The 22,753-nt window shown below is 35.7% G+C and overlaps 1 protein-coding gene across 7 annotated transcripts in view; it reads right to left on the bottom strand.

The window, feature by feature from the left end:
- The window catches only part of LOC125181667 (adhesion G-protein coupled receptor V1-like), a 94,164-nt gene that overhangs the window by 8,812 nt on the left and 62,599 nt on the right, over positions 1-22,753 (bottom strand). For 5 of the 7 annotated variants that reach the window (XM_066985295.1, XM_066985294.1, XM_066985292.1 and 2 more), the window contains 10 exons: positions 21,642-21,755; positions 18,188-18,753; positions 16,713-16,983; positions 15,585-15,914; positions 12,305-12,481; positions 11,603-11,826; positions 4,342-4,374; positions 2,465-2,591; positions 2,191-2,376; positions 161-341 (listed from right to left, as the gene is read on the bottom strand). In XM_066985295.1, the coding sequence (XP_066841396.1) occupies positions 161-341; positions 2,191-2,376; positions 2,465-2,591; positions 4,342-4,374; positions 11,603-11,826; positions 12,305-12,481; positions 15,585-15,914; positions 16,713-16,983; positions 18,188-18,753; positions 21,642-21,755 (2,209 nt within the window). Of the gene's footprint in view, positions 1-160; positions 342-990; positions 1,109-2,190; positions 2,377-2,464; positions 2,592-4,341; positions 4,375-11,602; positions 11,827-12,304; positions 12,482-15,584; positions 15,915-16,712; positions 16,984-18,187; positions 18,754-21,641; positions 21,756-22,753 lie in introns of those variants that run through there. The other 2 variants (XM_066985298.1, XM_066985293.1) reach the window with 2 other exon arrangements.

The following is a 22,753-nucleotide window of genomic DNA, read 5'->3' as shown; positions in this document are numbered from 1 at the left end:
CTCCGCTGCTCATCTTGCTTGGCATTGTACCAATCTGTAAAGTCCTGAGTGGAGATTTTAGTAAGAAGTCTCCTAGACTTCTGTTATCCTAGAACAGGGAAAATAAGACTTGCAGAAGCAGACAGCAGATAAAGAAGTAACTCTAATAAAAAGGAATTACCGGTATGGATGACTTCTCCTTTGCTTTCACTTATTGTTACTGTTAGTTCGTAAGGTAGAAACTGAATGATACCATGCGGATCATCATTCTTCAAAATGGTTATATTGACCATTGTGGCATTCCCCAACTTGCCTGGCATTTCACTGTAGCCACTAAGTACCACAGAATATAGCTCATCCAGCTAGAAGAGGGAAACTCAGTCAGAACAAAAATACATATTCAACATCCACATCAAAAACAAAATGGTCTATAGTCCACAGTCCCCCATCAGGCAGAAAGGGATACAAACTTAAAATGAAATCACACACATTCTACATGCAATAAACGTTTGTATAATGCTATCAAATAAAGGAAATTGTTAGAACTTTCTATCTCTAAAAGCATCAGTTTCTCCAAAAGTCTATTATTATTATAAGCAAGGACTTATTTTGTGTACTTAATTTAGAATCGCATAATTTCACAAGTAATGTTTGTAACACACTCTGAAATGTAAATTTTCTTTCCTCCAAGACTTCTTAAGATTCCTGGCTTTGTAACAGGTAAAGCAAAGATTTTTAAACCATGGACAGCATGCTAATTTAGAAAGAATTGATCAACTGGCTTTATTAATCTAATGGGACATGGTACTTTCAAAAAAGTATCAGAGAACATTAGAAAAAAATATTGCATTTATCTATCTAGAAAACAGCATTACTCTACACTGGGGAGAACTCAGTGAAACTGGCTGGTGGTTAGCAGTAAAGAAACACACATGAACTGGTTCTTCACATACAATTCAATTAAACAATGGTGTTCAGTACTACAGAATGTCATGGATGCTAAAACCTTACCTGCGTTCAAAGCGTAACTGCTTCAATTAACAGAAAGAAAATCTGAAGGCACCCAAAGATACCATCCATTACTCCAGACATCCTTGGACTGCCCACCATTGGAGGCTGGGATGGCATTCTGGAGGAAAGTGATTATATATGTCCTGCTCATGTATGTGGCTTTTGGCCACTCTTGGAGATAGAAGAGTATAAAAGGACCTCCTTATTTTTTAGTCCTGACACTACAATTCGTATGTTTTTGCCTGAGCATTTCAGCAGGATGACTTACCTAGTCTAATAATACTGCTGTAAGCAGGGAAATACTTTTATCTCAGCCTGCTGATGAACTAGTAAAAACTGGGAATGGAACTATTAAATAACCCGCTGTTTTAGTGCCTAAGTTTTACTAGATTAACTTATGTTCCTGGCTTCTGTAGTGGAGTTCAGACTTCTTATGTCTCCTTTCTTTGGAGTATGTAGGGAAAAGAAACCTGAATTTCTACAGCAGCCTATGCAATTGAAGTTGGAGTTGCTGTGATCCCCTGATTTCCTCATCATATGGTCCTCCATCCCTCCTTCAATCCATGACTGATGACCACCTGGCCCTACAAAAAGATTATTAACCTTCCTAAAACCTTTATGTTTTGTAAAGCTGGCTTTCTGACATCTTACTCCTAGATCAGCTCATTAGCAGGATCAGACAAACACAACTAACTGCTTATGCAAAATACAGCATAGGAATGTGCATGTAAAGGCAGCAAAAAATGCTGAATCACAGCAGCTAAAATTTATGTTAACATAAATGTGGTAAAATCAAACCCTTGCAAACTTCCTGATGGAATCCAGGATGGCTGATGCACAGGAAAGGGAACAAGCTACAGAAAAGCAGAAAGCAAAGAGAAAAGCAACAGACACATGCCTCAAATTGTGCAGATTTCTGGGATTACAAAACAATAGAGATATCAGAGAAATGAATATTCAGGCAAGACTGACAAGACCTGATTTGTATTGATATAAAGTGCTTTCATATGGTGCTTGACTATCTTATAGGCCTTTCAGTCACTCCTCCTCTATCTATTTCTCACACTTAAGAAAAAGAAAGCCTTCAAATGTTACAGAAAAATTGCTGGTATTTACAGGTGAAACCATCTATATTTTAGTAAGTGACAAACAAATATGTATGTGAATGCAATTTAAAGAGAGAAAAATATTAATTCTTACCTCTGGAATCCCATCCATCCTTGTCAGTAGAGTAATTATGATCTCTCTTTCACCAGGCTTAAACTCCAGAATTCCTGTGCTTCCATAAAACTCATTATTATCTCTTGGTTCTACAGTGTAGCGCAGAAACTGTCTGATGAGGCTTCCTCTAGTGCGAACAATCTGCAGCTCAACAGACTCCCCTTCCTGCAAAAAAATAAAATTAATCTTTTTCTAGCACTCTGTTAGAACTAAGTCGTCTGTAATGTTTAAGTGACGTTACTCAGATAGCTACCTTGATGCTGTAGGGACCTCTGGAAGAGGAAGAAAATTCGAACACTCCTCCAGGATCATCGTTTTCCAAAATTGTAATTTCACAAGTAGTAAACCCGTATTTCAGTATCTGATTTTCCACACTGACCCTGAGAAAGGAAGGTAAGAGGTTTTTTTCAAGTTGCAACTCTGTTTAGCAAATCCATACAGAGGAGATCAGGATATTGACAAATTTTATGAATAAATTATGAAAGCCAACAGTTACCTACAAGGATTAAAACAAGTTAAGAATGATACAACATCAGAATGTTTTATCCATTCGTAAAAAATAAATAAATAAATAAATAAAATAAATAATTGCCTCTGAAGTAACTTTTTGTTTGTTTGTTTCTGATTAGCTTTTTATAGCTAGTAACTCTGTTGTTTGTTTGTCTGTTTTTGATAACACATGCACACAACACACAGGAAAAGAAACAGAATAGTGCCAGGAAAAAAAAAAAAAAAAAGTTAGTTAAATTCAGAACTACTTTGTACTTGGATCAAGGTATAAAGGAAATTCCAAAATCACCTATGCTGAGATTACACTGAAAAGCATAAATTTCCATTATTGCTTTGTTTGTCAAAGTTTACTACTGACATAAAGAGGCAGAAATTTGACCCTCGATACCATGGATTTCATCCTCAGCTCTGTGTTAGCCTGCCTTCTGTAGATGTGGAGACTACCTGTAGGATCCCTGTCTGACTCTACAAAATGTTGGACCTGCTCTCAGTAGCTCAGACTCATTCCCCTTTCTCATTACTCCTTTAAAGCACATGCTGAATGGTGCAAGAATGAAGTACGTTGACCAAATACGCATACTTCAGATTCCTCTCAGTAAAGGATTTCTCTCTCTGGGCTTCTCCTACACCATCTTGATCGTACTCTGTGACAGGAATGGGCAGTATCTGATAACAGTAATGAACCTTGCATATTACTTGCTTGCCTTTCCTCAGAAGCAGTAATTTTCATCATTTTAAATTTCTTATATTAAAAATTCCAGAGAAGCACTATTGCAGGATGCATCAAGAATACACCTTCAGATTGATGGTCTGCATATGATTTATTACATGTAGTTTTAGGTACTTAGATTCCTTTGCATCTTTCACGTTTCCTGTCAGTATTGTATTTTTCAATGAAATCGTGGTCCTGCATACTGTACGTATTTTTGTGCTTTCACTGTGCTACAACCTAGACTTTATCAAACACTATTTCATGAAGAAATGTGATCTATTATATCCAGTTTTTGAAATCAGGCCCAGAACTGTGTCCAGAAGCACGTTTTAAGTAACTGGAACCTACACACACAAAAACAACTTAGCATTGTTGTAGCACAGTCTACAGGACAGGGTACAGGATGCAAAATAGGTAATACCTATTTAATAGAGTAACGTGCTCATGTTTGTTACATGTTTAAAAAAAAAAAAAAGTCGGTAGAAAAAATAACCTGTGTTATATAAATTATATGCATGTTAGTCTAAATCAAGATAACTTTCCTTGTCTTTGACTAGAGAAAATTACTCTGTAACTCTAATCAGTTCAGCCATTTAGTTGGGGCAAACTGTATTTGTAGCAGTTTAAAACAATTAATTCATTATTCCATGAAACACTCAAATATCAAACACTGAGCCATGCATTCATAACTTTCATCATTCACAGATCCTACATAAAGAAATGCCTTCAAGCAAGAACCCCATGCCATCAAACGAAACACCAAAGGGGAAGCATGCGTTGTCTGAAGAGATGCAGAGACGTGATTCTTGGGGGGGAAAGAAATGATAAAGACAGTTTCTGTCCAAACCAACCACTTCTGAAACAAAGCATTGATTCACTGAGGACAGAAAACAGTTCACCGCACTTACCCAAAGAACACGACAAACCTTTCTGTCTCTACCCTGTCAACACAGAGGAAAAAAAAAAAAAAAAGAGGATGTAGAAAGTAATGAAAGTGCCACTTACTAAAATTTCAATACTACCCATCTTATAAAAGAACAAAAAACTAACAAAAGGGACAAAAAAAAAAAAAAGAAAAAGAAAAAAAAGAAGGCTTTCTTTTTACTTTCCAAAAGTTTATAATGTTCTTTTTATGGGAACCCTGCTTGCTTGGCATTTTCCTGTTGACAAAGGCCAGCAAGTGGGCAGTTCCCACTTAGGAGGAGTGACCCCATGACCAATTCAGCATGTCAAGAGCCACTCAAGGTGTTCCCTACCAAGCCCTCCTCAAAGAGCTTGATTACTGACTGCGTGATCACAACTGCAGCAGCCATCCACGATTATAACCCTTTATTAGGGAAATACATCTACGTGCCTCTGTGATATGGTGTTTCATCAGTCTGACAAAGTAATGATAAAAACAGATAAGCACAGAAAGAGTACTGATGGGTACACAAGGAAAAGTAATTAGGCACAAAATCACAGCAAACCTCATTTACAACAATTTTTTAGTTAATCAGATTACCAAAGTAGTATATATACATGTATAACATAAATACAAATATAAGAAAGAGAAGCAGAAGGAGAAAAAGGGGAAAAAGAGGGGACAAGGAAATAAAGGGACAAAAAAAAGAAAAGAAAAAGGGGAAAGGAAAAGGTATTTGCTAATCAAAAGGTTAAAAAATTAAATCAAGTTTCAACCAAGCATTTATAACAAAACTGCCACATGAAGTCAGTCAAAAGGGCAGCATTATTCTGCAATAGTAATCATGTATTTTGGCTTTCTTAATCAAAAATACATTAAATACAAAAACTGTATCGTCTATCAAAGCACCAAAAACAGATTAAAACAGTGTTTGTAAGGTGATAATTGGGCTCCACTAATCTCAAAAATAATTTAAATTTGGAATTCAATACAGACAAGAGTTCACTCTAAATTCTGAGAAGTAAATACATTCACAGACGTTCTTTCGAATAGGAAGTCTGAATTAATTGAAATTTGTTATTGATATTCACTGAAGCTAGGTATATATTGAGACATTCTCCCTTCCCTCAGAAACATGCAAAAGCATTCAAAAAACAGCAAAATATTAACACAATGAAAAGATCAAGGAGAAGATTCCAGAGTTGGTAATGCTAAAATTTAATTATAGCGCTAAGCTGTTAGTAAAATAATTTACAACAGAAAATAAAAATGAATCACTATATCAAGTGAGCTTTTGATATGTATTAAACCTAGACAGCTTTCAGGTCAGGAAGCAACCAGTAAAATTCAGTCCATCAACTGGTAAAAAAGAACATTGTTCAGGTGGTTTCTCCATACAAACCCCATCTTGAACACCTGGATCCTTTTATTTATTTACTTATTTGTTTGTTTGTTTGTTTATTTATTTATTATCTGGTCATTTTTTTTCTCTGGCTGATATCATGAGTGGTCAGACCGCTATCACTGCCCTGGCACAGTAATGTTAGTTACTTCTCCAAAAAGTCATAAAACATCCTATGCAGAAACTTAATAGAAGCAGCTAGGTTTAGGTTTCCAGCTCCAAGATGCTGTTAAGCAAACAATGAATGAACGAAGCTGTGGCTGCCCCATCCCTGGAGGTATTCAAGACCAGGTTGGATGAGGCTGTGGCCAACCTGATCTAGTAGGTGCCATCCCTGCCCATGGCAGAGGGGTTGGAAGTGGATGATCTTTAAGGTCCCTTCCAACCTGAGCCATTCTGTGATTCGAAGAATGGTGCACTCAGTAGTATTCTTTATATCTATACTCTAAGGCATATACATGTAACTTTTCATAACATAGAATGCATATCCCTAACAAGAAATTTTTAAAAAATAGTATTGAAAAAAAAAAGAAGAATTAAGAGAACAAAGATAAATTAGGAAAGTACATTTTAAATTTAAATCCAAAATGTTTGTTGTAAAGTATTCTCACAGGTTTACTTTTTTCTAGGAATAATAAAAAAAAAAAAATCCCAATTCTATTGTTTTGAACAATTACATTGTAATGCAATTATCATACTCACATCCTGCAAACTTTTATCCTTTTAATCCAAATGCTTGCTTTTCGGTTCAGTGTACTCTTCATGTGCTAAACCTAAGTCCATACAGGGCTAAACCAGGCAAGGTGAAGCGTTCAGCAAATAGCTGCATAATACTTCCAGCAGCCAGCTCAGATCGACCCGGAGGAGCTACGGGGCTGGACACAGGGTCCGTGCCACCAGAGAGCTGCCAGGACACCAGCCCCATCCCCTGCCACGTGCACTTCCAACCTCGAAGAACAGAGGGGCGTTCATATACCACCCTTACACCACGGAGGAGATGCTCCCAGACTGCCTGACACTACACGGGTCCAGTTCAGTCCCGTTTCACTCCTCGTGGTATGTGAAACCAGCTCTTTAGGTGTTCCTCTGACAGCAGTATGGAAACAGGACAAAGAGGGCTATTCAGAAGCAGCAATAAAAGTTAAAACAGCTGCTTTGACATGGTGGCTTAACCGTGGCCAGCAGCTCCTCCAGCTAGTGAAAAGAACTCTTGACCAGGAATAAGGTGATACCAATCACTGGGAAAGCCACTTCCCTGTTTTTATCCTCAGCTTATTTTTTCCTGTAAAATGGCTATGTATGGACATGAAGTTTCATATCGTCACAGACAGTAAACCCTGGCAATGCTTATGATGCTGCCAAAAGAAATACAACCTCAAAGTGTGTAAAGCATTTCTTATACAACAAGACTAATGTGAAATGACTGATCATTAGGGAAATTCTTTCAGTAAAAAAAATCATAATTATTATGTAGCAAGAACTACAGATGAATTAGGACAACTGACAGGAGCTTCAAAATGTTTCTTACACTTTTTTAAACATGCAGTACAAGAAAATAGGAGAAATTAGAGTTTTGACTAAGTTTAAGGTACCATGAGAATTTCAATGTTAAGAACTAACTAGAACCACAAAATAATTAAATAAATAAATGAAAAATAGCTTTGAAGTTAATAACTTTTGACAAAATCTGAAATTTCTGCAGAACCTGAGTGTTCTGAAAGACACATGAGAAACTTAATTTCCACTGTGAATCTACACGGCTGTCATTATTAAACCACACTTCTCTAAAAGACTTTCTTTTCTATCAGGGTATCTCAAAAAGGGGGAAGTGAAATTGCTTGTGGAACATTACTCAATTTGCTTGCATTCAGTGTTCACCCCCTCTTCAATTTTTTCAGGATTATCTACTGATTTAATTAGAGGCAGGCTCTAGCTCTAAAGAACTGCATTAAAGTAGGATTTGCCACATTAGACTTTCCATAGTGCCTCTCATCAGAGGAAACACCTTCTCTCCAGGTTTAATCCATCATTTATTTGATTTTTGAGGCTATTTTAATTTTTCTGAGTCATAGCAGGAGAGATATGTTGTTATTTTGAGAAGTAATGAAAACAAGCAGTAGGTGTCCAGCGCACTCATTTCAACATTCTACTATTTTCAAATGACTTTTTCCCCGTTAAAACGCAGTCTGATCAAACCCTTGAGGCATCCCTGGAGGTTTTCAAGGCCAGGTTGGACTAGGCTGTGGGCCGACCTGATCTAATGGGTGGCATCCCTGCCCATGGCACTGGGGTTGGAAACTGATGATCTTTAAGGTCCCTTCCAACCCAAGCTATTCTGTGATTCTATGAAAATTTACATAAGTAAGATAGATATGGTTTTGAAACAGACACTAACCAAAGGGAATTACCAAGTAAGGAGAAAATCCTAGCTCCATTAAGCAGTATGGCAGTGAGTAACCCACAACACATAAACCCTTAAGCCCTGTCCATCAACACTACACAGTGATTTAAATGGCCCTCCTATGCTTTTCTAACTTTTTGACATGTAGCAACCTCTAAAACCCAAAAATGTTTAAAAACTGCCAGATATTTCACAGTGAAATAGTCAAGTCTGTATTTTACATTTGTAATTTTCAAAAAATTACTTCATAACTCATAGGTCTAATCATTTTCCACATAAACTGATGACAGAATGTCAGCCTATGGAAATCTGTATCCCATCACAGAAATCACTAGAACAATAAAAATCTTCAAATAACGTTGCTTCAGTTTATTATATATAGTAAATGAGATTTATGTCGTAACATATGCATATGGATCTGTTCTGGCATCCTAACTTCCATGAGTTAAGACTCAAAAAATGCTGGAGCATAAGGACTGCCTAAACAGTTGTCTGTTTGTTGATTATCACTTCCACAAAATAAAAGTGATTTATCCCCAGATCCCAAAGTCTCCAAGTTCTCAGTCTCACCACCACTCACTCATGAGCACAAACACAGGCCACGTCCCCAGCCCACATACCCTGCAGGTTCTGGCCCTCTGGTTGTGCCAGGTGCCAAACTGATAGCTGTCTGCACCTTAACTGGGGGGCTGATAACTGCCAGTGAGAGATTACGTTGTGTAGAAGGAAAAAACAGCAATCAGATTTAAAAAAAACTGATTTCTGTTTGTGCTTACCAGGTAAAATGAACAGCCCTAGTATGCATATATGCTCTCACAAAGCACACACACAATTTCCATGGCCTGTTCCACCTACATTCATCAAGAAGACCAAGGTCTTTCCTTTCTCACATAGATTTCACTACAGACATCTGGTTTTATTTATGCTTGGTCTCAATTCAGGCCTATTCAGATAGGGCAGGCATTCAACCTGAATCTGCTCCTAAAAAAAGAAAATATAAAGAAGCTTCAGCAGATACAAGACTCTCTTGCTCCTTCATTACTCATCATTACTCATCTGTGTTCTTTGGAATCATATTTTTCATGTTATACATTTTCCTCCAGTTTGTGGACAAAATTCAGAGCTAGTTTTAATATCTGTGGTCTAAGTATAGAGAGCATAAAGCAAGAAAGGATAACATTGTTTTTAATGGCTTGGAAAAAATATAGTTATGGATGCACTTAAAGCTTATTTAAAATTGAACTGCCTTGACAATACCACTAAGCCGTAAATAATACATCCTTGTTAGAACTAATTATTTTGATTATTTTACCCGTGCTATTAATAATTGCAATACATTGAATGCTTATGAACATATGTCTATGTCTGTAGTTTCATTAAAGTTCTTACATGCTTTCTTTTCTCGCTGACTTATGCTACAATTTACGGAACAGTACAAGCACATCTACAGCACAGTGCGTCTTTGTTTTCATGCTCATTCACTACTGCTGTGAGGTGCTGGCTGCCAGCCTCGGAAACTGAAATCTTCTATTTGTCCACAAAATACCAACCAGGCTGAAAGCAATAGCACGGGCGTACACGTAACCCTGCCAGTATCCTTCAACCCTAATTTGAAGAGTCATGTCTAGTACTGAAAGGATGATCTCTGCAGTCATTTCATTCTTGGCTTCTGCTAATTAGTTGAAGTGAGGGATGCTACCAAGGTCTAGAGAAAAGTTCAGATTCTATCTCCTCCTTGCTTACTTCTTTTTCCAGGACAGACCACCTGTTCCTCGGTTCACTCTCTGACCCTGCCAAGTGTGGGAAAGCTGCTTACTGTTGGCACACTTTTCACCATCCACTTCATGATCAACAGAGCCTACGGCTTGCACCATACACAGCAAAAGCAGAACACTGGTTGTATTTGTTCAGCTGCCAGTTCAATCCCTGTTGCAGCCACCATTTTCAAGGTATAGCCTACAGTTGTAACTCAGGATAAATGGCAGAAAACTGTACTTTCACACACGTGAATCAAAAAAGTTACCCTTTCATGCTGCTTACTTCTATCTACTTACTTGTTTACCTCAATACCACTCTGCATTCTTGGCCACCTTACACTCAAAACTTGAACCATCATTTCTAATCCTAGTTTCCCCCTTTGTGCCAGAGACTCTAAAAAAATTCCTTGAGACAAACCAGTTTCTCCCACAGAAAGAAAGCGGAGAACTGCTTGCAATAGTCTCTGTTTTTATTCTGAAAAGGATTGCCTTTTTAATGTAATGAGTAGCCAAGGTAGAATAAAATAACTAGTTCTGAACTACATGCATTAACCAGCCACCTTTTAATCAAGCAAGCCAATCCCGCAAAGGAATAACATCTTCCCTGTGTGCCATAAAGATGTTCGAAAACCATGTTTTCTGAAATGGGATCTTCTAGTGATCAACAACAGCGTGAGGAGCTTCTTGCCTATTGTTTGCTAATGTGGAATCACTGTGGATATCTGTTGTGGATATCTAAGAGCTAGCCTACGCTTCCTGTACAGAATAAAAATACTTCTTCTGCATAAGGTAAGGACTATGTAAGTAGTAGATGTTCAGTGTGGAAGCTGGTGCTGGCAGACCACTGTAGTATGTTTTCAGTAAAAGTGGAAAATGTACCTTAGACAAATAGGAGGTAATACAAGAGCACGTGTGGTGGTATTTCTGTATTTACTTATGTAACTGAGCTGTGGGAAGCAGGACAGACGATATAGCCAAGACACTCTTGTTAGTAACTCAAAGAGGGAAAAGACTCCTGATTATAAACTAATTTAAGTTTTCTGAACAGTGTTCACATGCAGATAATAGTATCACCTGAGGGCCCTTACAGCCTGTTATCCTAAAATCCTCCACTAGATGAGAAGGGAGACCAGAACACTGTGCTTCAGAAACCCCACTGCATTCTCATTAGCAGAAGACTGCAATAATAGTCACACTGGGATATTCTGGGGGCTATGAGCTGACAGAAGTATCTAATTATCAAGGAATATTGAACATGCAGATCAAACAAATAAACTGCAAGTCTAATTCTACAGTGACACCCAAGTTATAAATGTTTTTTCTGACAGAAAAAGTTCTGCATTGCTTTTTAGTTCTCACTTTAGTTTTTCCCATTATCTTACTAAATATTATTTTTCCGAAAAAAAAAAAGTGTTAAAACCAAGAGCTATAAAAAAGATCAAAACTGAAAGAACTTTCTAAATAGCATACAGAATTTTCATGAAAATATAAACAGTTAAGTCATTAGATAATAAATGCAAAATGGTTTCTTACATTGATCTCCAGTCAAAGAACCCATACACAGTCTGAAACAAGGGCCCACTATTTCTTCAGACACATATCAACACAATGCAAGCAATACCATGTAATTAACACTGTGCTAATCTGTTATGCATAAATCGAGTACTGCAGCTGATACATATGAATAGAGAATAGGGTACAATACCTGTCCAAAGTTAATAACACAGTTTCGTTCATTTCAGGTACATCATCAGCTTTAATGGTGATGTTAATTGTGGTATCACTTTGTCCAGATAAGAAAACCACGGAGCCGTTAAAAGGACTTATATCATCCTGTGTTACCGCCTTTTGATTGGGACCAGAGGGTTTCAAACTCCAGAACACAGTTGCTCGACCATCAGTCCCATCTCGATGCAATGCAATGGAAACCTGTGAAACACATTAATTTGTTGTGACTTGCAAAAGTAGATGCAAAACCGATTACTCCCTTGCAAATTACTATTTGAATAAATAATAATAAAAACAAAAGTTTGGCCAGTTCTAATTTGAGAATGGGAAATGATCTATCTTATTCAGGATTTGTCTCAGTCCTACTTTACATGACTATGCTCGCAATTGGTGAGAGAGACTAACTGCAGTATCTTTTGCTCTGTGTGAGCATCAAGGGCTAACTGGTTTTAGATACTTACACAGAAAGCAAAGACCAATCTCAGTTCTCTGGAAATCAGTAACAGATTATTTCAGAGCATTTTTTTTTTTTTAAAGAAGAGAATATTTAGGATAAGACAGAACTTACAGGAAGGCTTTTCCTCACATTAATTGTCAAATGCTACACTGAATACAGCAAACTCCACCTTCTCCAAATAAGTTTTCCATAGCAAAAGACAATATAAAAAGGCTTACTTACCAGCGTAGCAGGGGAATCTTCTGGTTCAGAAAGAATAATCGGTAGATTGCTAATAAAGCCTATTTCTCCATTTGCAATATCTGGAGTAATCCTCAAAGAAATATTTCGAATTTCGCCTAATCTAGGACTCACAGATGGGACTAGAGGAATTCTATTCACCAGTTCAACTCCTTCCAGCTGTAGGAAAAAGTAAAAGAAAAGTGAGAAATAAGAAGCCTCAGCACCAAGTCAGAACAGTTCTGACATTTCAGAGTAATTTTCATATAAAGGAAGTATACATCTCCAGAGCAAATTCTTCCTACTGATAGCACTGCTGTTATAAAAATTTGTAAGTAGACATGTCAAAGAAATTAAGTGGATATTGTTGAGCTGTCAGCAGAATGGTACACCTCCCAGACAAATCATGTTAGTGTATGTAATTAAACACAGATCAAGCCAGAGAGAGAGACTCTGTTCCAGATCAGCTGATACATTACTAGAGCTATTAACAACAGTCATTGATGAGCAGCATAGGCAATTGTCTAACATCATTTTTTGTGTCTTGCATTGATAAAAATCTAGGGAAATCACTGAAGTCATAATAATTTACAGCCCTTGATCAAACAGCCAAATAATAATCCACTTTTCTTTCCTCTCCACAAAATTTTAAGGAATTCTCTATCTAAGAACTACCAGAGCCACATTAAGAATTTAAATTCAGTACAGTATTTCAAAACTGTATTTTACTTGTCACTGCATTTCTGATAGATTATAGATACTAAGAGGAAATAGATTTTTTTTCATCCTTTTCTTTAAAAGGGAAGCATCACTCGCTAAGCCCAGCACCAGTAGTGACACACCAAGGAAAGCAGAACTTGCCTGTTTAATTATTTCCTTTAAATATTATTTATTCCATGTGATTCTGTCTACATGCATCATTACAATAAATGTTTCCATAACAGATTTGCATATATTTCTGTGAACATTTCACTGGGGCATAAACTCCCACTGACATTTTTTCTTGGAGTTATCAGGTGTTATCATAGAGTAAAGCTTTATTTTTTGGGGATAAAATAGTGGCCTTTCTTAAATTCATATAGTAATCATGGTTCACCATTTCAAAAGATGATTTTTAAAGTCTTACAGTTCTTGAAACCAAACTCTATAAATATGTGGGCTGTATCATATTTTGTTCCACAACTGCTTGAGTAACACCCAGAAATATGCATGAACATTTATCTGATGATAGATGGAAATGTTTTACAAATACTGTATTTAGTAACTGATTCTCAACCATTCCAACTTGTTATCAAAAGTCTGAAGAACAGATGATGGCACTGTTTGTTTCTCCTCTTTTCTGAGCTTTCTCCTAGCATAGGCCCCGATTCTGCAATTAACAGGATGAAAGTGCACCACTGTGCGGTTATTAGCTCAGTAAACTTTCTGAAATACTACACAGCCAAAACAATTTGCTCTATTTAAAGTGTATGCTGTATTTGGATCCTGTATGGTACCTTTGGAATAAAGTAATAATCAATAAAGAACAGAGATTTTACTCTTTCTGCAATGTTTCCTTTAGTACCTTTTAAAGGAAACCAGTACAAAGAGAAAAAAATGTATAGTTATTTGAACAATAACAATTAGTTTATGAGCTTAATTTTCAGAGTTAATCTTCCTAGCTATACCAAAAACCGCATCTCTGATTACAGCACGTTATTTAATTGAAGGTGTCACTAAGGAATATATCTCACATTAACATTATCTCCTGTACCTTTATTCATCCTACAGTTTCATTTGCTTCTCTGCTGATTCCTGAGTCAATTCTTTATTTTGCCTAAGTACAACTCATTCTAAACATGTTCACTGAGATTATCATTTATTCACGATGCAGAAGGATTGTCACAGTGATAAATAGTGGTGTTTTCCTTCTCTGTGAGTTTCTAAATTAATTATTTGAGCTGGAAAGCTCCTCTGATTTAATTTCTTCAAACAAAGATTTTATTTATAGTTCATGGAGAAAGTACAGAAAAAAAAAAAAACAGATTGGAATCTACAGTTTGAAAATCCAGGCAAAGTGCTTGGAATGACTGAACATTCTGAAATATTTATCAGATGTGTGTCTTGACTACAGTCAAAGGACAAAAAAAAAAAAAAAAAAAAAAAACATTGAATACATGGAATTAGACATTTAAGAATTTTGTGGATCTCTCAAACCTCTTGCAATCATAAAACATACTAACGTGTTCTAGTATTTCAGAAGGCAATTCCTAATCTAACTGTGAATGCCATAAATAAATAAATAAATAAAATTGCATATTAGATAAACAATATAATTCTGGCAAAACTTTTTGTTCTCATTATTCCTCCTGTAAGAGAATGTAGGGAGAAGGATGTGGAGGGAGGAAATCTTTCAAAGGTCTTAGAAGTGATTACAACGTCTTTGGTAGACTATAAGGAAAATATAAAACCTGGCAAATTTGAAATTCATGGATATAACATCAACACCTTCAACGATGATAAAAGTTATCTTTTACAAATTGAGATAGAAAAAAAAAAGGAAAGAAAAAAGTGAAGAAAACTATACAGGGAAAAAAAAAAGTAAGTTCTCCTAACAAATTTATATATAAATGCAATATAATATACATATAATATATAATGTATATTTGACCCTTTTTAATTTAGAATAGTTCAGCTGGAAGAGCAAAGATCACAGTATCACAGAATTGTAGGGGTTGGAAGGGACCTGGTCAGGCTGGAGAGTTGGGCAGGAAGAAACCAGATGAGGTTTAACAAGAGCAAGTGTAGAGTCCTGCATTTGGGAAGGAACAACCGCAAGTATCAGTACAGGCTGGGGGATGACCTGCTGGAGAAGGACCTGTATCAAGCCCAAGATACATTTACTTGCATGTCATTTCTGAAATTTTTCCTGCTTCAGTAATTTAATTTTAAGAACCTTATTTTTTTCACGTTCCAAGTCAGAGGCCAAGCAGAAACATGCTTCAAGGGGCAAGCAACAGACAACGCTGATCTCATTTTGATAAATTCCATGATTAGTACCTGAATCCTCTTTAGTTTTAAAATTTGTTTAATTACTAATGATTAGGGATAGAAAACTTTATAGCATAGTTATGAAAGATGTCTTTTTAAATAAGAAAATCTTTGCTTCAGAGCTAAGCACTTTTTTTTTTTTTACAGGAATGGTCATTTAAATTACAGTCAAGGGGAAGGATCAATTATTGAATCATATTCCTCATATTAAATAAGCTAAAAAACAAAAACAAAAAAAAAACAGCTGAGATACCTGTATGAGGAAATGAGCACCATTTTGAAGAAATGCATCTTTTCTTATTGGTATACTCAAAGTATGATGTGTTTTTCCTTCTGGAAACAGGAGGATGCTGTTTCTAGACATATTTAGAATGCCATCTTTTGCTCTCTCAGGATCCAGAGCTCCAGCTGGAATATACAGTGCAGTATAAACTAACTGCACATTTCCAACTGTTCCTTTCTCCCTTACAAAACTCAAGGATAAAAAGCGTCCTGTTGGATTACTTTCAATCTTCTGATTCTCCAAAGGATAAAACTTTATTACGCCATAAACATCATCGCTGTCCTGAATGTAAAACAAAAGCTGCAAAACAGAAAACAGCATCACTTACTCAATGCTACAATTAATATACACCACAGTTTTCACGTTTTCATGAAAGTATGTCCTGACTGTCATCATACATTTTTATCGTTAGTGAATTGGCACTCAAGAAAGAAATCAGATTGACAGCCCCAAAGTGTTGCTTGTGCACAAGCAGCACACCACTGATAGCAGCAACTTTCCTGCTATGCCTCATCTATGTCAGAATGAGCTTTGAATAACTGATTTTTGGTTCAGCAGCCAAAGTGAATAATTTGAATATATTTCAGACTGTGAAAAAATCATTTAATTCACCAAATTCATTCCAATCATATGTTCAAAAAGCAAAGTAGGGACCTGAGTCACAGAATTGTCAGTAATGCTAATTACCCCTTATTTAAAAGTTCAGAGGTTAGTCTTAATCACTAAGCCATCCTCTTGAAGCTGTTACTCTGTGTAAAACATTCCAGTACCTACAGCAAATAAGCAAGTGAAAATAAATGCTCAACCTTCTCTTAGCAAGCAACCAATCAAGATAGCAGTTATGCAATGATATTTATGATGGGAATATTCTAAGCTAAATGCTACTGCATTAAATAGGTCTGGCCTTATAAAATATGTTAAGCCAAAGACTTTGGATGTGGCTCTTTATACTGAGAATACATCAGCTTGCTTCACTTAAACTCAAGCACAACTACTTCAATTTAGCCAATCCACCAAAACTGGTGGATCCTAATCCTAATCCTACTCCCTAATTATTATCTATCACCTCCTCAAAACAAGTTCTGAAATCAAACTTACCTCAGATGGTTCGCTGACTTCTGCGCCTCCCTGTATTGTATGAGCTAAGAGCTTCAGAAGATAGGGCTCTGCTTCTTCTGGTATGTTATCATCAATAATGGTCAGTGAAAGTGTGACCAGCATCTGTCCTTGATCAAAATGTATCTCCCCGGTCTCTGGAACAAGGTCTGCAGTCACAGGTGACAGATCACTGCTATTTCGAGTTATGACCCAGGTCACAGAAACATTTCCATGTGTTCCACCATTTCTTACGATCGTGATCCCTTCAAACCTGTGGTTTTGAATGAAAATAAAAATCTGTAACATGCAATTATAATTAATATCGGTTTACTTAGCTATCTGTTCCCTGGAAGATTTATACTGACTTCAGTGGAATCGATATTAACTGCTGCTACTGACATTTGAGTCAGGACTTAAAATTTGTGAAATCATACCACAGAAGTAGACTTTTCTCAGGTTGCTTATTCATGAGATAATATACATAAAGACATGAGTAATATATCTAAAGACATTAGTTAAAATTTATTTTGTTTACAGTAAGAAAGATACTGAGAAGAGGAAAGTTGGCATGTTTATATTTTTTCTCAGGAAAGATGTTAAATTTCAGAAAACTTTTTCTCAACTAAATTTCTACACTGTTTTATGGACTATATCAAAATACAATTGTCAGGCATGAGTGTTTAAATAATGATTTTATTTAAAATAAAGTGACTCAACTATTTGCCTATGCACTGAAATATAATTTATCAATATTTGTGATTATGGAAATGTCACGTTTCCTGTATCTGTGTATAAGAAAGAAAAAAAAAAAAGTGAATATTGAAGTGCTGGGCTCTACATACTAGAAATTGTTCATAAAATCATAGGTTGATACATTACCTCTTTCTCTGGGGATGAACCACCATCACTAGCTAGCAGTGGACATTTTTACTAAAACTGGCAATATTGTATAGATATTAGTTCTGCTTGTAAAGATTTGTGTGGAGATTTGTTTTTAATTTATCTGTAAAATTACATGTATTTAACTTTTTTGGAAGTCTATGGGTATTCAGTACTTCACAGAAGACACTCACCACCATTTTTTAACCAGAGACTGACTTTAAATACAGTGTAGACAAAGATTTACTGGGAAAGGAAGCCTGAAATATATTTTCCACTTGTATGAATGGGTGTGTGGCCGCATCACAACTTCACTGATCCATCTTTTAGATTAAGGGTTTTTCAGTATTTTGATAATGTCATTAAATATTTACAGTTCTCATATATAGTTCATAAATATTAAAATACTTCTGCATAATTAGACATTTTCTCCCTTGAAAATTCTATATCGTTTATAATAATTACACAGTAGGTGATTTCTATATTAATTTTTCACTACTGATTTTATAATTACTGTCAGTGAAATCCTAAGGATGCTTTACAGTGCCAAACAAATCCCTTAACATGACGAGATACTGTTTGAAGATCTGTAGTACCTTGAAATTTGGTCTTCATCAATGATAACAGTTTGAGTAAACAGGATACTGTTGATTGAAAGCACTCCATAGGGTTTATCATTTGGTTGGATGGTGACGTGAACAACAGATGGATTAACCAAAACAGCATCTCCCTGTAACGTGTCCTTAAGGAGCATAATTTGGAAGGTCTCAGCAATTTCTGGTATGGCATCATCAAGGATCTTGAATTTCATATATACTTCATGAACTAGAGGTGTGAAGACAATAGTTGTATTTGGCTGAAGATCTAGGAAGTCTAAATTGAGCTGCGCATGTGCTGTTGAATTCCCAGTTATGATGGTGTAACTGACGGAGACTTCACATTCATCAGGTCCAATTAATTTTCCACTGTCATCCTTACCACGAATCACTTGAATTGTGAGCATTTCGACTTCCTCAGGCACCATGTAAGTGCTCTGAGCAAATCGCACAGGGCTGTCATTTTTCTTAATATTAATCTGAACAGAATTCCTTGTGGTGTTGATTTCAGCCCCTCCCTCCACACTCCTGAGATGAACAACAAACAATTCATCATTTTCAGGTATCTGGAAAAATAATAGTAGCAACAGGGTGTAAGTCCCATTTCAAATACATGCAGAACACTTACTTAGAAATATGTTATGTATATTTAGCAATAAAGGGAAATAATATAAACATTACAACCCTTTTCACATTAAAATAAACAGGCAAAAAGAAACTCGCTTGCAACTTTGAAAATCCCTTCTCAAAATTGAATGTTTCCATTTTCTAAGACATACTTCTATGCTATGGAAATATGAAAAAGTGGGAAAAGACAAAAAAAAAAAAAGGGCAAACAAAAACTAGGCAAGAATCAGATGAAGCTCTATCTTTCCAACTAGAGAGTGTGAGGAGATCCAAACTCAACTTGTGGAAGTTGCTCTGCTTGGACACAAGTGTTCCTGACAGTTATTTAGTCTGACATCTTTATTTGCTGATGTTAACACCATTTTACATCTATGCATGCCTGAAAGAGCAGAGGAACAACATATGAACACAACCTACCTTGGCCCTTTTGTTCCTATTCAACGGGAAAAAGAACAGTTCCTACTTTCAGACAGACTCACATTCCCAGCACAGCTTCAGTCACAGCTCTGAGAATGTGCTTGCTGATGCTTATCTATTAATTAGACTTTGGCATTTCTACATGTGGTTTGTTTAGAACTGCACTTTAGTTTTAGCTCTTTAGTCTCTAATAACTGATGCAGCAGACAAAAAAGAAGGGTTTATAAGCCTTGAATTGCAGAATTTAATATTTTTTACTTTATATTATTACATTTTATTCCCCAGTCTTGATAGGCTAAGTCTGTTTAACTGGAAAATATCATTATTTTATTAATACAGAGAGATTAGAAGGAAATATTTAAATATTACATAAGATCCTCACATCTCATTCTTGTTGTGGACTCTCAGAAAAAACAGTATTATTTGCTTCTGAGATAAATTCCACAACAAAATTGCTTATGTGTTACTAATGGCATTGCTTTGTTATAGGGCTGATGAATCCTTTCCATGTAGTTCTGTTTACTGAGCAAAAAAAGTTCAGAATTCCTTGTGGTCCAATATTTCTTCTCTTTTTACACATTTGTTAATTGGCCACCCTTAGATCCTGTTTCAGGGCACAAAGGGTATGCACGCCGCTGTCTTTGTAGCTGAGGCCAATTTTGTCCCTTGTTTGACTTGTGGCACTTAAACTTGCATAATATTATTGACTGATGCAGGTTGTTTGTTTTTTTTTCCAGCGTGAGATTTGCAAGCTCTCTGTCACCTCTCTCCTACACTACTATTTCCTATTTTATCTTATTAAAATTGATGTTAACTTACGCTTGTTTTAGTTCACTAGTTCATATACTGTCTTGCAGTACAAAAATACGCATTTGACAGTCAGAACGTACATGCCATTTTAGTTGCAGATAAAATCTTAGTATCCTACATAAATAAGGCATTGTGGAGCTTTCAATTACATCATGATTGACCAATAAATACACGAGTCAAACTTCGAATATAATAGTATAAATGATTTCCAGTGCTGCCTTGCCTCTTTAATTTTCTCTTAAAGTTGCAATTATACTTAAAAAGGAAACCTGCACAGGAAAAGTACTATAAATGCAGAGCTGTGGAAATCAGAACTGCAGTCCCCTACCTTCTGTAAGGCTGCACAATTCAGAAAAATACTTGTTTCATTGGTTTCCCTAACTCAGATCCTAAAAGCTCAAATTAAGTTCTGACAGTAGTGTTACTGGATTCTTGTGAACTCTATCATCATCATCATCAATAAAGGTTTTTGTGCAAAATTCATCTTTCACATACACTTGTGAAAGACTTTCAAAGAGTGGAAAGACGTTGACTAGACACACCAAATACAGATCAAACTTTTAGAAACAGAAGTTTGAGAGCATTTCTCAGAATAAAAATAAATAAAATCACATCCTCCCAAGAGAAAAGACCCTAATAATTTATTTCTGTGTGTAAGTCACTGAAATATTACATTGAATTGGAAAGAGATGTTTCTACACTTCAGCACCCCAGGTTGGCACAGCCTCTTAACACTAGAGTATCAGTAGAAATGTGGAAGGACATTTTTTATAACTAAGAGTAAAAAGGAAACAAGCTGCTTTACAGTTCTGTGCTCACTTCTGAGACACACACCTTTCACCATTATTGTTTTCTTATGAATTTCTTACTAAGTTGTTTTGTATCATATATACTTATTTTGATGTCTCAGTTTTCCCTCTTAAGCTTATTATAAAGGAAAAGAAAAACACAAAAGAAAAGTGCAGGTAAGAAAAAAGGAAAATCACAAGTTGCAAATTAGAAGAATGTTTTGTTTACTCTGAGATAAAAAGAAAGCCTCACAACCTATGAGTTATGTTGTGGTTTTTTTTTGTTTTGGTTTGGTTTTTTTGTGTGTGTGTTGTTTTTTTTTTTCAATTGGCCAATCTGAAAACAGAAAAATGTTAATTATCACCTAGTATTCATGCTTTCCACAAGACTGCATGTTTGTTTCAGGAATCTCATCTATTTTTAGGATTTTTTCAAATATGTTTCTACCCTGAAACATATTTGAAAAAAAAAAAACACAAACAAACAACGACAAAAAATATTTTTGAATCTGCCTTTTCCCTGTGAATCTTCAATGTGTAATATTCTTTCTTTAGTGACAAAGATAACATGTCTGCTCAGCCAGGATATGCACATAAACTAAAACTATTCACTGATGAGAATTAAAGAGGGAGCTTGGAAAGAGTAAAAATAATAGACCAGAGAGCCAAAATTTAACATCACTTCATCAAATAGAACTGCTTTTAACCTTATTTAAGCCAAGCCTTTTTGTAACTTATTACTCTAAGTCTTTCCAGAACTTCAGTTAACCTTCTACGTATCAAAGCCTAAGATGAAGTCAGCTTGTTCCTACCTGATCATCAAGCACTGTTAAATTATAAATCAGCTTTGATCTCCCAGGTGTGAATGTAATATTTCCCTTAGCTGGACTTAGGTCTTCTTCAGCTGGGTTTGGACCATCTTTTATCTGCAAAGAATTGATTTGTCTGATGAGAAGTCTATAAAGCAGGAATACAAATCCAGTGCAAGTACAATAACCAATATGCAGTGTGACTTGCATAACAAATGACTATCTGTTCAGCCATCTCCAACTTACAACTTACATGAACATTCAGTTGTGAAAATCTGCTCTTTTCTGGCAGACAGTGTAAGTCAGAACAACCACTCTGAAGAAATCCCGTATTTCCAGAATAAGAGGAAGAAAACTACTTCCATATAGGCCTATGGGGACTCTTTAGTATATTCTGATGCATAACTGACTCTTTCATATTACAGAAAGGATATTCATGCAAATTCAGTTTGAATCAATAGTATTTCATAATAAATTCCAAGACAAAGTAATAGTACTTACTGGTTTTGTGTCCCTTCTATCTTAACTTGTGATATTAAAGATACTAAATTTAACAGTCAAACTCAAAATACTACAAAGCCTCTTAAAGGTCATATGGGATTTTTTGGTTTTAGAACATTTTGTAAATTATTTTTCAACATACATATATAATGATGTGAGACAGACCTAAGTAATTGTCCAGAGAGTAAGATTTACTGTACCTTAAAACAAACATATTTGCAAAAAATTGCACAGAGAATCATATTCAGTACTTTAACTATTCATGCTATATTTAGTATTAATAAAATCCAGTGCAAAGCTTTTCTGGTTTTGACAGGTCTAGACTAAAGCTTTGAGGTCTAGATTAAAGCCTTACCCTATAGGACCAGGCAACTAGTACAGAAATATCTATATGAAAGATTTTATATATAATTTTAAAGTAAATAATAGAGTCTGAGCTAGATAAGAAAAAGAAAGCAATGAAGTCAGTAATTGTATCACATTCAAATCACATATGTAAATAACAGGATAAGTATTCAACATGATTAATTATTTCAAAAGCTTCATTTGCAGGGGATTCAAGATAGAGATCAAGATACAGATGATTATAGATACAGAAATTCACCAAATCCTGA

Source organism: Anser cygnoides, chromosome 31 (assembly GCF_040182565.1).
Source record: "Anser cygnoides isolate HZ-2024a breed goose chromosome 31, Taihu_goose_T2T_genome, whole genome shotgun sequence".
Lineage (NCBI taxonomy): Eukaryota > Metazoa > Chordata > Aves > Anseriformes > Anatidae > Anser > Anser cygnoides.
The sequence above is the reverse complement of the archived record's forward strand: the minus strand, read 5'-3'. Positions and strand labels throughout refer to the sequence as shown.